Source organism: Lutjanus erythropterus, chromosome 15 (assembly GCF_056507025.1).
Source record: "Lutjanus erythropterus isolate fLutEry1 chromosome 15, fLutEry1.hap2, whole genome shotgun sequence".
Lineage (NCBI taxonomy): Eukaryota > Metazoa > Chordata > Actinopteri > Lutjaniformes > Lutjanidae > Lutjanus > Lutjanus erythropterus.
The window spans coordinates 30,385,882-30,401,296 of NC_139331.1; the positions used below are offsets into that span (position 1 = coordinate 30,385,882).

Below are 15,415 nucleotides of genomic sequence, written 5' to 3' on the forward strand. Positions count from 1 at the left end.
AAATAGGACCATTGTTTTCCTATAATACAGAATAAATTCATTGTCATTTTCTGACATCTGATTACAATTGTAGAATTACTGTTTTTTCCCCTTTTGATACCTAATTTGCTGGGTTTTTTTTTTGTTTTTTTTTTTACCTTTTCTTCTCTCCTCCTCTTCTTCATTTTCTTCTTCATCTTCTGTACTTCTCTGGCTTTTTGGACAACCATAGACACCTGTTGTGTGGCATGTCACCATCTCACGCAGGTGGGAATTGAGCCCATGGCTGCTGCAGAGGACCTGTGTTCCTTTTATGCTTTATAAATAAATGCATTGCTACAAATTCTTCTACAAAATATCTGTTCTTATTAACAGATGACTGAATTTTCATTTTTGGGTGAACTATCCCTTTAACATGTACAGTTGTACAGTGCAGTAACACATCATGTATATTAGTTAAACACATTTTACTGCATACTGAGTACGTTTACTCACAGCTTTTCGTACATCTTTGCTACTATTACTGGCTGCTTTTATGTAAGTAAGGTTCTGAATGCAGGACTGTTACTTGTAGTTGAGTATTTTAACAGTGTGGTATAAGTAGTTTTTAAGGGATCTGAAAACTTCTTTCACCACCAAAAACACCAAAACAGTTGTGATGAAGTCTGTTAGGATAACGCTCTTTTCACATCCTCTGAGAAAATAGTGAACAAGAATTCAAACTGGTCACACGTTTAACATTTTAAACTTGTTCTGCATCAAACTTGCAAAACTCCCATTTAATGATGCTCAGTATTTTTATTGTTAAAAGGATAGTTCAGATTACCTGAAGTGGGGCTGTATGAGGTACTTATCAATAGTCAGTTTATTACCTGAAGTAGATTGCAGTCAACATACTCACAGTTTGGAGAGACAGAGAAGAGCATCAGCATGCGATCTAAACAATGAACTGATGTGGACAATGTCAGTAGAAAAACATATTTTAGCCACTTAAAAAAACCTATCTAAGACAAATTAATATCTGTTTAAGTGTACGCTATATTGAGAATATTTTCACTACTTTGCTCTGCTGTCAGACACCCTGTTCTGATGGGAGCCCCACATTATATAAACCAAATACTGCTCTCTCCAAACCAACCAAACTCCATAGGCAAAATCAGTAATTTTACCTTGCAGAACTCGGGAGTTGCTTGTGTACGGCTGTTAGTTTGTTTCCATTACTGTACAGTTTCTGTGAATCTGAGCCAACCTTTTAAAACATTGAAGTCACACAATAACACAAAGAAACTAACAGATTGAGGCAGCGGCGCACAAACAACTCCTGTGTTCTGCGAGATAAAATGACTGATTTCGCCTATGGAGTTTGGTTGATTTGGAGAGAGTGACATTTGGCTGATAGAGCCGCAGTTTCTGATGCAAAGTAAAACAGTGACAGCAGCCTAAATATAGTGAGTTCTCCCTTTAATGAACTTCTAGAATCTCACAGCTTTCTGTGCCATTAAATGAAATATAAACCACGGATTAATTAAAAAAAAAATGACAAACAAACACAAGTAAATGTCACAATAATTATTTATTAAGCATACACATTATAATATAAATATAAAATATGCTATTTTTGTTTTTAAAATTGGTGAGACATCATTATATCTGTGTTGAGACAGACAACCATACAAACAGGTTTTAATATTCTACCAAAATCTGCTGAAACTTCTATGCAGCTGTAACAAACTCGCCATGATGGTGCCGTTCCTAAAACCAGAGCCTGTATTCATGGAGCACATCAGAGAAGTGTGACGGATCTACGACCAGGTCCATGTGAGAGTCACCATCAGCGCTCCTAGTCTAAGATGCCGTATGCAGTGGGCCCACGTACAGAGAGAGCACAATAACCTACCGTATATTTCTTTATATATATATTTCTTACTGTAGTCCAACGATGGCATTTAGCAGCATGATAATGCACCACTCATTGTTTTCTAGTTCCAAGAAACTGCAAAATAAGTTAGGAAGTAACGAAATAAAATAAACATCAAACATACTGATGATCATTGTCACTGTACTAAGAGAGAAACTCGTCCACAGTGAAACAATCAGAGATAATCAAACAATCAAATCAGATCAGAGTGATGACATTTGACGGTCGGGATCGGCTTCAATTCAGTTTTTACCTTCAGTCAACAAATAGAAGTGGAGAATCGGGACGTTGTTTGTTTTTTTATTAGCAAAGTGAAAATTAATGACATCGAGTTCTGTGCGTTTCACTGACAGATCAATGAGAATTAATTCTCAAACCATGAATTACAGCTTCAGTTGACTGAATCTAAAGCGAATTGATGCCCAAACCTATTCAATGACAATAAAGAACAAATAGTTTTAACATTTTTTCTCTTTTTTTTCTGTTTTTTTAAATTTTTTTTATTTTCAAGTTTGGTTGACATGCTGAATCCTTGTGTTTTGCAGGTTTGTGGTCAATCAAAAGGAAAAGTATTGAGCGAACCACTCCTGGCGCTGCTGGGCGTCCGGGGAGTCGATGGCGGAGTCCTTTGTTTCAGGAGGGCTTCAGGACGGGAGCGCAAAAAAAACCAAAAAAAACAAAACAAAACAAACAAAAAAAAAAAGACCACAACGAAAATAAAGTCAGAGACAGAAGAGGACAGAGTCAGAGGAGAAGTCACATATATTCTTACACATAATGACTGAACGGTGGGAGCTGTGTCGGGTCATCATTCATCCCTCCTGTCTGTTTTTTCTGTCATTAAACTACCTGCACTGTAAAACATTTCTTCTCATTTTTACAGTGTAAATATACAGGTTCACAAATTGCTGAATCATATGTAAATGTTATTTTGTTATTGCTGTTTTGGAACCTTTTTGGTTTATTTTAATTTGTTTTTGGTGCTGTGTGTTTGTGATAATTTTGTTTTTGTTTCTATTTTAAGTTACTGCTGTTTATTGCTTCGTATGTAGAGTCATTTCACTTAATTTCTAATTTTAATTTGGGGCTTATATTGTATTTTATTGTCTTATTGATGCTGTGTGATTTTGTTGTCGTTCTTGTGTGGACTCCAGGAAGACTACTGACCCCTTTGTGGAAGCTAATGGGGATCCAAATAAAGAATAAAGTTTTATTTATTCAAGATAATTAAACGTAATATCTCTGGCATTTATTCTTATTAACACTTCAGAACTTATACAAATGAGTTCTTCTGAAAGGATCAGTTAAATGAAGTACTATGCAGAGTTCAGTCAACTCATTGAATTAAGTTTCTACAGAAACAGGACCAGCATACTGTGTGAGAGTTAAAACTCTCCTGAGATCCATCTTTGACTGAAAATAAAAACCTCGCTGCTCTGAACAGACGCTCACTGGAGTTTGAGTTCGGTGACTGTCTGTCTCACTGCCTGCCAGACTTCATTAACATGTTGCTGTTATAAACATTTACTGCTTCTAAAAGATTATTGATGACTTGTTGCGACTCATAAACAGACACTTTATCATTCTGCAAACATTCTGCATCAATTTGAACACATTATGGGCAGAAATAAAAATTTCAAACACAGAGGCTATAGCCTTGTTGTCAGGGAAGCCAGTACTCCACTTTACTTGTTAATAAATTAATTATAAATAATAAATCATAATAAATATTAAATGTTGCTGAGGATTTCTTGGTTCGATTTAATATTTTCAGCTTATTGTACATGTTGTCTCACGTACAACTGCATTAATATCACATTTATTTGTTTTGAATTGTTACAAAATTACCTCAACTTGTCTTTTCAAATTCAGTCAACTTCAAAGTTAAAGGCAGCCTGGACATGAACTTTTTAAAGTTAAATCAAATAGTTTAGTTCTGCAGTTTTTTGTTACAAAAGGCAGATCATTTTCTGCTACTCCTGCACTCACTGGTTATATTTCTTTGCTGACTTTTGTCGCTAAAAGTGTAATTTTTCCACAGATCTGAACTGTAGTTTTGCTCTTTTGCACAAAACCAGTTTATGCTTGTTTATTTTGTTGGATTTAGCCTGACACAATACAGCAATACAACCATCAGATGATCCTTATCTCGCTTTACACGTCTGTATGAAGGTGTAATCCACATTTCTGTCCATGTGGGGGCAGCAAAGCCATTCAAGATCCAGTGAGCCACAGCAGAGCGGAGCAGAAACACAAATTCCGATTCTCTGCATAAACCAACCAACTGTATAAACTACAGTATGCAATTTTACTCATGGCTATAATAAACAAAGAGATCCAAGGTCTTTTGCAACTTCTGTTTTGCCATCAAGATGTTGTTATGTTTTATCTGCTTGTAAAACTAACCACTATCGCAAATTGTTCAATGCAATGACTTCATGCTCCATTGTTTTGTTTTGTTTTTAAACCTTTTCATTGTATGTATATGCATCAGCATGCTTTATTTATCAGTATTATTTAACTCCCTTGTATCAGTATTTGTTATTTTGTTACTGTGTTTTTTGTGTAGAATAATCTGCTCCGACAATTTGCTCCTGCTATTGCATTGGAAACTATTTTTATATAAAGGAAAACAGTGTATTTAGCAGTTTTTACAACCCAAAAACTATGATGCAATACATGCACAGTTGAGCATCAATCAAACCACAACTTTTCGCCTGCTGTGCTAGAATTAGTACAGAGTCTGGACACAGCTTTGCATTTATGGTTGTTTCTGGAACTACCTCTACCAACCCTCATAAATATACGTGTGTGTTTTTAACAGGAAAATGTCAGTCAATCACTGTTGGTATCAGTGTGACCAGATGAAGGTGTAACTACTTCCTGACTGATGATCTCGGGGGGGGAAACATGTTTGTTCCCCAAAGTTTGACCTAATTAGGTTGAGTGTTTGCACCTATCAAAAACAAACACCTTTTAAAGTTACTTCTGCTCTCTTAATTGGCTACTTCTTAAATAAACAGTCCCATAACCCCAGGGTGATATTTACATTTTTGGGTGGTCATTTTTGTTGTTGTTTTCTGTGCTTGAAGGAGCCAATTACTTCTCCAAAGGGCTTCCCTTATATTTGTGCAGCCTGATAAATCATGTTTATACTGTACATGGTCACAACTCGGACTCACAGGGTTCTTTAAGTCCATAAAATATTAACTGTAATATTAAACAAACACTGTTGTAGCTTTTTATTCACTATAAAATAGCAAGTCATCATTAATAAACAGTAAATTGATAGTTAACTAAACATAATACTTAATAGTTATTTCATCATTAACAAACAATGAAATGATAATTAAGTTCACTAATTATTACTAATGCTATCATTTATGTTATTTTATTATAGTTGTTGTATAAAATCATGAGTTTATAAATTCTATATTGTACCACAGCTGATGAGGGACGATTACAATGACAATCTGATTAAATTAGTAAACTAATAATTTCTGTACTTCACTAAGTATTTGTTGATTTTTATCTGATTATTTGTAAACCTTTAAGAAATCATTAATAGAGAGATGGACCAGGTGTTTGTAATACTTTGTTAATAGTTAATAATTAATTTGTAAATTGGTTATAAACATTATTTAGATGCTACAATAAAGGTGTAACTGATGTATGTAATGTTACATGTTTAAACTTACATAAGTACCGTACTAAAGTACTAAACCTACCCGAGTAGTTTTTGCACCTGTATAGACTGAAGCGTATCGGGCCACTGATTAAACTGCTGTTTAGAGAACATGAGAACGTGAGAACGTGTTGTCTATAAACATTATCTGGGTTATCTGGGTGGGTTGTGACAAAATTTAAAATGCAAAAGTGTTTTTACCTTTTCAATCAGATTATATCCTTTGAGTTTCGACATCATTTGTTCTACTGATATTAAAAAAAATACTCAGTGGGAAAATATTTAAAGGGACAGTGCACCTCCAAATCAAAAACACATGATTTTTACATTTTAGACATTCTGATATTTTCTGTACTTTTCTGTACATTAAAGGGAGAAACAAAAATATTTTCTGTCTTACTTGTAGCGGTATATCAGCCGTAGAGATGTTTGCCTTCTTGCCAATATAATGGCTCAAAGCAGCAAAAAATAAATAAATTTTAATTTGAAAAACTTAAAAACCAGTGTCTAAACATCTGTCCAGAAATCATCACCCCGTTGCTAAAGACAGTCCACAGACCTTGTTGCGAGCTGTTTGATGTAGGAACTATTTTCTTTCTACCAACCTACACTAACTAACCACATCACTGCGCAGTGTGCATCTACTCATGGACGAGAGGCTCGTGCTCATTACACTGCAGGATGTAAACATTTATTGTGTTCTCCTCAGCTGGGCAAGAACATTAGCACCACTGAGTTAGCTGAGGCAGCAAAATGATTGGTGGGTAAAAGGTGATATCTCCAAAACTCGGCAACTCACACCAAAAAATAGCACTACAGGGTGATTTTGGGGTGATTTTTGTCCAGTTAATGTACAGGAATTCAGAAAATTATGTCTAAAATGTCTAAAAATCATAAAAATATGAAGAAAGCATGAAATTACACTTTATTAAGAGCAGGACTGCCATATTGTCATTAACAGGTCTATGGAGAATTTATATTATCTGTACTGGCATTTAGTTGTAGTAAAAAAAGAATATTCTCCAAATGAAATATGATTTTTGGATATCATTTTAGATACAGAAAAGAACGATTTTGATGATTAGCACTGAAAAGAGAGGGGAACGGACTGAAACTATGAGCAGAGATGGACGAAAAATGAGGAACATGGTGAAGGAGACGTGATGAAGAGGACATGAAAAGAGACTGTCGGAGGATGAGGTGATGAGTCAAGGTCAGAGGAAGAAGATAAGAGATGAAGAAAGGAGAGAATCAGAGGAGAGGAGGCAATGATGTGATTTCTCTTCACAGCCTGTGACAGAGATCTGCTACAGGTCTGTTTCTTCTTCTAAAAAGTAAAGCCAACACATTGAAAAGCTTATGAAGCGATCATCTGGCATGTTTGTCGAGCCCCAACAGCCCCATCAGGATCAGCGAAGGAACAACATGTTTTTTCACTTTGTTCTAAAAGTCATATAGGCATGTTAGCTTTGTTTTATCTTTTGGGCAAATTTGAGCAATCCTCTACAAAAACTGACATATTCACACGGTGCATGACATTATCTGCAGTGGCTTAAAAAATGTTTAAACAACTGCAACTGCCTTCACTAGATTTTTTTGTTTTGAATAAAATAATAAGCTCTGAAATAAACTTGAACACCTAAAATTAAGTTTTGCTAATCTTTTGTTCAGATGATTTACTTTTCTTCTTTAGCTAAAATCAAAATTTGCAGCTTTAGAAAAACACCGAAAAACTGTATTTCAAAAACTGTTCACACTGAGCTGACTTGTACAGCAAACATATCTGCTCTGTAGATCACTTATCCTGTTTTCTCCTTGGAGAAAAAAACAGAAACCAAAATAAATATATATATATATTTTATATCTTTGTTTCTCACAATGGCTGTCTCCAGCTTCTGCACTGATTTGAGGGAAAACGATTCTGTTATCCATCTATGAATGGAGACCTCTTTTTAATACAACCAATTAAATCTTGGATAAAGCAGCAACGTCGGCATCTTATCATGGGCAGAGCAGACGGTCACACTGAGTCAGACAGCAGCTGCTGCACTACATAAGAGCCACAGACTGTGAACAATAACCCACATTAGCTTTACTGCTGAAGTTTCCATTTTATCCAACTTTAGAACATGAACATACGTCTTGCCCTGCACCTGAGCTTGTCAGACAAGCAAGCTAGACAGCTAAGTTTGCAGACTAGATAAGCTAATTAGCTCCTCAGCTGCTGCACGTGAGAGCTGCAGTAGGCAACAATTGTTCAAAACCTCTCTCTCTGCTGCAACTAAGCCCCAAGACTCACCAAGACCGCAGTCCCTCTCGCAACTCGCCCCCTGAAGGACGCCATTCCAGTGCTTTGTGGCCACGGGGCATCATGGGCTAGATTTTCTAGTTGAAAAGCTATTATAGAATTTTTGGCCAGTGACGCCAAAAATGAACCGCCTACCACCGATTTAACAGCATGTAAAAGTATCGTTGCTTACTCTTGAGTACCATGAACAACACTGTCTGCAAGTTTCTCTTGTTCCCTGCTGGGGCTCAGCCTGCAAACCCTTCCAGCACTTATGATATTACACCAATACTTTTGTTTTTCCTTTTATTAAAGAAAAGTATTAGGGATACGTGCAAAAAATGCTTAATACTAATAATGTTCTCATTTCCTGACTTTAAAGGTAACTCGACTGGCTCTATATCAACTAAAACAGCATAAAGTGTACTAGTATTTACATGGAGGACAAAACAAACCCTCAGGTGGTTTTAATAATAGCACAGATGACCAAGAGGACGATCCGCATAAAGCTCAGTGCAGGTCTGATTCCCTGAATCATACAGCTAGCTTAGTTCAGCTGCATTATTTTTTAGACAATAATACAATTTCATTTACTCTGTAGTCTGTACACATAATGTTTGTCCAGCTGATTTCCATGTGCTGTACTGCCCACATTCAGTACGACAAGATCCGAATGAGTTTTCTTGATATTTTAGGAAGTTTTTATACAATTTTCTCAGTATTATGTGTAATAATACTTAATAGTCTTCTTTTTTTTGGCAAATTTATGTTTTTTCTCTCTGACATTGTTCTGTCAGCTCTCTGGTTGTTTAATTGTGTGCTTTTCTAATGTAGGACCAGGCTGCGACTGTGACTATAGTTTGTGTTCAGGAGAGATTTTTTTTTAAGTTTATATCTTGGATGGATGAAATTCTGAGACATCTTCCTACTGTACATGTTCAAAAAAGGTTTTGTTAATCAAGAAGGCCTTGTGAAACTTTGACCAGTGTCCTAAATCCATTGCTGGAAATCTGCTAAAGCAACAATCTTTCTTTTGTGTGAAGCATCCTTTCTTGTTGGGACTAAATGGGTTCAAGCTAGACATTAAGAGTTTAAGAAAGACTGTTCTAAACACTAATTTAATTCTGCTCACTGTTGCTTGGCTCACTGTTTAGTATTCAATAACAGCTGTAATTCCTGTCCTGATTCATGTCAACACTCAGATGAGGGTTGTTGTCTTACAAAAGTTGTGTCAAGATGTGAATTCTTAAAGGACCGAATGATTTAAAGGGGTCAGATTAACAAATTGCTGATGATCTCTGTGTTGTAGAAAGTGTTAGTGTCGCGGCAGAGGGACCAGTCTGACTACAAATGTTTGTCAAGAACAAAGAGTGTGCAGGGAGAAGAAGGACGAATCGTTTAATGGAGTCTGAAAACATTTCAAAGCAGATCTATAATATCTGACCTCATACTGTCACTGCTGGGCTGTGTGTGTGTGTGTGTGTGTGTGTGTGCTTTTTGTAACAGCAAGAGGTGGGTCCCATACTAACAGGTTTGTTTCAGGCTTTAGCAAAGCAGCCACCACATCTCATTCTTTACATCAACAGCAGCAAAACATGCATGAAGAGATACAAAATAACTAAAACATGCTCCCTCCCACACACACACACACACACACACACACACACACACACACACACCAGTGCCATAAAACCCATCTCTTGGCATGCGATACACAAACATGTATTCATGTGAGCAGCATGTTACATAATTCATCATCATGTTAGTTCACACCACAGCGACCAATCACAGCCACACTCTTAGAAATAAGGGTTCCAAAAAGGTTCTTCTTGAAGGGTTGAGGTTCTCCTCAGAACCACTTGCTTGCGAAGAACCCTTTTTTGAAGAAAGGGTTCATCTAGGGTTCTTTGTAATCCAGAGAATATTTTTTGGAATTCAAGAATTGTTGAGATCCTTGAGGTACTTTTTCATAAAGGGTTCTTCGTACCATATTATAAAAAGGTTCTTGGTAGGACCCCCTGGGTGGGTTCTAGATAAAACCCTTGGACTTTTTTTTCGAATTTTTTCGTCAAGGGTTCTTTATACCATATTATAAAAGGGTTCTCAGTAGACCCGTTTGAGTGGGCTCTATATAATGAATATTTTTTGAAGATAAAAGTCTTGTAATATAAAAACGTTCTTGGAAAGATCTCCTTCAGTGGGTTTCCTTATACACAGGTTCTTTGTAGTAAAAGTTTGTAGTAAAACTTTTTTATATATATATATGTAACACCCTTAGAGGGTGGAAAGGTTCTGAGCAGATCCCCAGACAGGTGGAACCATTATGCCATTGAAAGCATCTCTGTAGAACCTCTCACAGGGAGTTCTGGGTGCAATCTTTCACAGATGGTTTTAGGTATAACCCTTCATGTTAGGTTCTAGACACAACTCTCTGAAATAATTCTAAGTGGAACCTTTATCTGGAACCAAAAAGGGTTCTCCCATGGGGACAAGCCCTAGAACCCTTTATGGTTCTTGTTAGCACCTTTATTTCTATGAGTGCACTATGAAGAAACAAGAGAAGCATTTATTGGACCACAGTTGAGGAGTAAAGCTGTTTTTCAAAATAAGACACCACCACACACAGAGGGGACAGTCCATGATAGCAAAAGACAATATCTACTTCATTATAAATTCAGACAAAATTCATTTTGTACAAAAATAGTCAATCCCATTTCGAGTTGAGGGGGAAAAAAAGTGCAGCGTGTGCAACATGCTGAAATTTAGATGAAGATGACGATGAAGAGTCACAAAATAACACAATGCCCAACAAAGAGCCACAACAGATATTAACAGCAAGTTGTATAACTTCCTGAACAGAAAGGGGAAACCTGTCTGCATGCACACACCGTTAACACGTACAGACTGACGGACACGTGGAAAGGAAAAATAAAATATTAAAAACAAAAACATGCCCCTTTTGCATTCCAAGGCCATTCTTCGAAGCTTCAGTCGCATATGAAACCCTTGTGTTGATGTTCTGGTTGTAATATTAGAGTCTAAATATTCATCACTTCTATTTTTAAAGACCTGTGACGCTGCTGATGTCTCTCAGTTCAAATGTGCTGCAGGAAAACACAGTCATGTCCAATAACCTCAAATGAGGATCAGTCATTATCTGACATAACCTCAGGGCCTGACAGGAGACATCAGTCTGTTTTAATTGCATTTTTCTAATCATAGCTTAGAAACCATGAATAGTAAGCGGAGCAATACTCCATATATAACCTGTTTGGATCTAAAGCTGTACCGTAAGCTACAACTGTTAGCATATCCGGCTAACTAGCTTGCTACCTCACTGTAATACCCCAGGGTTATTTTCAAGGGTGGGGCTTTTCATACTACATTATTTTTCTGGGGTTACAAGTTATATTAGCTAATCTGCAACCTGTCTCAATGTTACCATATCAGAGTTTTGGCTAACATTAGCAGCTCTGTCCTGAATGCATTTGAAGTTTAAACTCCTGCAACTTTAGCGAAAGTCTTTACTGAGATATCAACACATTAAGTAGCCCTCATCCTAAAACCCTAAAAGCCCTTTTGATAGCTACATACATGAGATCGTGTATGTAGCTATCAAGTGATTATTTAAAATCTACAGGTTTTCTTTTAAAACAAGTCTGCTGGAACCAGAGACGAAATTTTCAACCAACTCATACAACTAATGTTAGCTTAGTTACCTAACTAGCTACAGCTGATAAACTCTGCAAATGGCAGCAACATTGAAGCTGAAACCAATCAAAAATTACTCAGGGTGTTCTCACACCTCCTTTTTACTCTGGTCGGTCTACGGCTTGTTTCCCCTTTGGTGCGATTCCTTTGGGTAGTTGTGAACACAGTAATCGCACTCAGGTGTGGACCAAAACAATCTCACTGAGACCCTTGAGAAGAGATAGTTTCGGTCCAGTCCCAAATGAACTCCTGAGCTGTTTGTTTGTGGTGGGAAAGTGATCTAACCTCATTGAACTGCCAGCTGTACTCTGCAAGTTTCAGCTCATCAGCTCCTGTCACCAGATGTACTTTGCATTCTGGGATGCACGACGACTCTGTATAACTGTAGCAGCTGTTCTACTCAGTCATCTGAGGGCTGCACGTCTTCTTGACAAAGTGTGAAGCAGTTTAGTATTTTCTAGACGTTTCCTCAAAGTGCAATCAGCATTCTGCTGGTATAGATCTGTCTGGTATATTGCCCAGAAAATTACCAGGCTTATGAGCAAATGCCAACTCTACTATTTGCTCCATGTTAAATTCCACAACGATTAGGACTGTCAGTTTGGGTTAATTTTGTTTCCAGAAGCACAACACTCATTAAGCAATAACTTACTGGTTAGTCTTTCCAAAAAAAAGCAAAATGATGTGAAATATGTGAAGTGGCTTTTGTCCTCATGTCTGAACCACACTAGTGTATAAAATGTACAGTTAACAAACGTTTGTGGAAACAAAAAAGCGTAAAGTTAAGATTGTTGTGCTAAAAAAGTAAAAAAAAAAATATATTTTTGTGTTTAAAAAAAAGCAAAAGTAAAAAAACAAAAAAGTTTAAATGTTTCTGAGTAAAAAACCCCCAAAAAATTTACATATTATTATGTAAAAAAAAAAAGTTTACTCATGTTGACATATTTCTATGTAAGAGAGTAAAGCTGACATTTTTGTAAAGAATGTAAAGTTTACATTTTTTGGTGTAAAAAAAGTAAGCTTACATTTTTTGTGTAAAAAACAAAGTTTATATATGTTTCTATAAAAATGAAAAGTTAACATTTTTGCAGCAAAATAATAGGTTTAGATATTCTTGGGTAAAATAAAGCTGAACCTTAAAATTGTTTACACTTTTCTGTGTAAAAAAAGCAAAGTTTGCAGCTTGTTGTTGAGGTTGTCACCTGTGTGCAGGACGGTCAGGCAACCTGAAGCAGACGGAGAGACTCAGAGAGTGAGGACCACACCAGACTGCAGGTTGTGATGTAGCTTTTGTTCGTGTGAGCTGTCCAGCAGCCATCCTCCAGTTAGCAGCGCCATTAGCGGAGTGTGTGTGTATGCAAATTAACCTTTAGCCCAACATGAGTAACTGGTCAAAAATATTCTCAGTGGTTAACCAATTAATTATTAACCACTGACATCCCTTCTCTCACAGAAACATGCTCTTATCGAGAACACAGAACCTTCTTTCTGTATTTACTTTCTTGCTCCTGTCTCATCTCACCAATAAGCAGAGTGACTATTTTCGCATGATTTGTTATGATGCATTCAGGTTTGCTTGGACTTTTCTGTGCAAAAAGAAGCCGAACCAAGGGGGAAAATGCTTGTTTACAAACTAATCAGCTGAACTGGACCAGAGCCAATGAGCTGTAGGTGTGAAAACGCCCTAAATCTGCCAGTATTATCGATGTAAACTGCACATATGCAAGGACAGAAAGCTTGACAGGCGTAACAACAGTAACTAAGGGAGGTGGAGACTGGCGAATGGTCAATTACAACACATTAGAGCATTTGAAAGCTTTTATTTTACACTCTGCAGATGGCAATGATTTCATGCTACTTATGGGTTATGAAAGGGCCAGACCTGGCAGGAAGGGATGAAAATGTGAAACACCAGTTACTGTCCCACTGAGGATCTTTTCAAAGCCAGAAACAACAGAGAGTTCTGGTGGGTTTTATTTTCTATTATTTTGAGGCTTCTGAGCCTAAAATACATTCAGGGTTAGACTCAGGCTGTGAGTCAAATCAGTAAAAGTGCTTTAACCTCTTTAACGAGCAGGACTTCCCAATTAACCTGAGGTTTGTGATTGGATGACTGATGCGTGGATTGACCAGCTGCTGCCCGTGGGGGCTGAAAAGGTCTCACCTCATGAATTTCTTGGGTTCGGTGGGAGGGGTCGGCGGGGGAAGAGGTTTGCTGGAGTTGAGTTCAAGGTGGTGGAGGGGGGAGTTGGGGATGGGCTCTAGGCGGCCGGGCTGGGCTGGGGGTGGAGGTGGGGGCTGTGGGGGCTGCCCACTTCCTGAACCTGCCACGCCCACGCCCACACCCGCTGCCTCCATAGCCCTGACATTAGGAGAGCTGCTGAATCTGCTGGCTGCTGTTTTCTCATTCTTTCTCTTTTGCTACACAGAAAAAAAAAGAAAAGGAGGGGCATGGAGGTCAAAAAAGGAGCAAAAGGGGAGTTTGGAACAAAATAATAATAAAAGATCAGAAGAAATGAAGGGAAAAAAAGGGAAAATGGAGGACAGGGAGAGCCCTAGAGGTCCATCCAGTGAGAGACAGGAAGAGAGCAGCGTGCTAACTTGATCATATTTAAATGTTGATCAAAGCAGAGTGAATGGATCAATCTGAAGACTGGCATCAATCAGTCTCAGTCTTAAAAGCATCAGTCGCTCTGAGCAGAATGGAAGTTCAGATGAGGAGAGATGCGTCAGAGCAGAAAACATCTCACACTAACAAATGGCTTGGAAAGCAAAGGAGAGCTGGAGAAAAAAGTCAGGTAGAACAGTCGAGTTGGGAAGAAGAATCACTCGCATATTTAGACGCACAGAACACATGATGAATTAAAAACTAGAACACGCTGAACAAGACAACACATATACAGATATGTGGAAAACATACATGTAACGGCAAGAACAAAAATACTGGAAGTTATAGAACCTGAGAGATGGTGTCAACAGTTATATATTGATCATGCAGTGGGGACCATTCAACTCAGACATACTGTGACAAATGACATTTTACAGGAGCACTGGGAGCTTTAAAGACCCTGAAAACATATGTTGTCAAATGTCCTCTAATTATGTGCGAGTGGATCCTACATGACCACAAAATCTTCTGCCAAAGTTTAAACTAGGGTCGAGTACCGTTCACATTTGAACTGACAGCGTACTCATATCGGCACAGTACCTAGAACACAAAAATTTCAACTGTAAAAGTCCAAACTTCTCAATTAAGGCATTGTTGTTTATTAAAGGTGGGGTGTGCTATTCTGGAGAAAAACCATTTACGTTTGAACAAATCCTCCTTATGAAGATTTACGATTTCGTTCCCTGTCCCCTTCCCCTCATCCTGTGCGCGTGAACTGTCGCTGATCGGCCGAAACAGTGTCACTGAGACACTTTTTGTTTCCAATTTACAGAATCGGGGCCATGCAGAAACATCAACAACAGATTTATTTTCAGCGCACACAGAATGGGGAGCTAGAGGATCGTGAGGAGACTGATAAAAAAAAAAGAAGTGTGTTGATGAGAATATCATAAATGGTTTGTTGCACATAACCATCTGGGAAGTCGTCCTCAGAAACTGATTGGAAAAGGGCAGGTACTTAAAAAAAACCTCTCTGCAGCTCATTGGATGAACCATCTGCCTATCACATCTAACACAGGCTAACTTCAACCAATTCGATCAAAATCTTGCCGAAGCCGGTCAAAAGAAGAGCGAAAACATCTTTTCCAGCTCTGTTATAACGGATGCTATCACAGCATCTATGCTAACATCTTCAGGAGTTGCCATTGTTTGCATGAGATGAGTCAC

General features: G+C 37.7%; 1 protein-coding gene across 2 annotated transcripts in view; it reads right to left on the reverse strand.

Annotated features, from left to right (window-relative positions):
- Nucleotides 1–1,533: 1,533 nt before the first annotated feature.
- The window catches only part of fam184ab (family with sequence similarity 184 member Ab), a 210,165-nt gene continuing 196,283 nt past the window's right edge, over nt 1,534–15,415 (reverse strand). The window contains exons 21-22 of one of the 2 annotated variants that reach the window (XM_084737867.1): nt 13,745–14,001; nt 1,534–2,539 (exon numbers count right to left, since the gene is read on the reverse strand). In XM_084737867.1, the coding sequence (XP_084593993.1) occupies nt 2,455–2,539; nt 13,745–14,001 (342 nt within the window). In that variant the 3' untranslated portion in view covers nt 1,534–2,454. The remainder of the gene's footprint in view (nt 2,540–13,744; nt 14,002–15,415) is intronic. The other variant, XM_084737868.1, reaches the window with a different exon arrangement.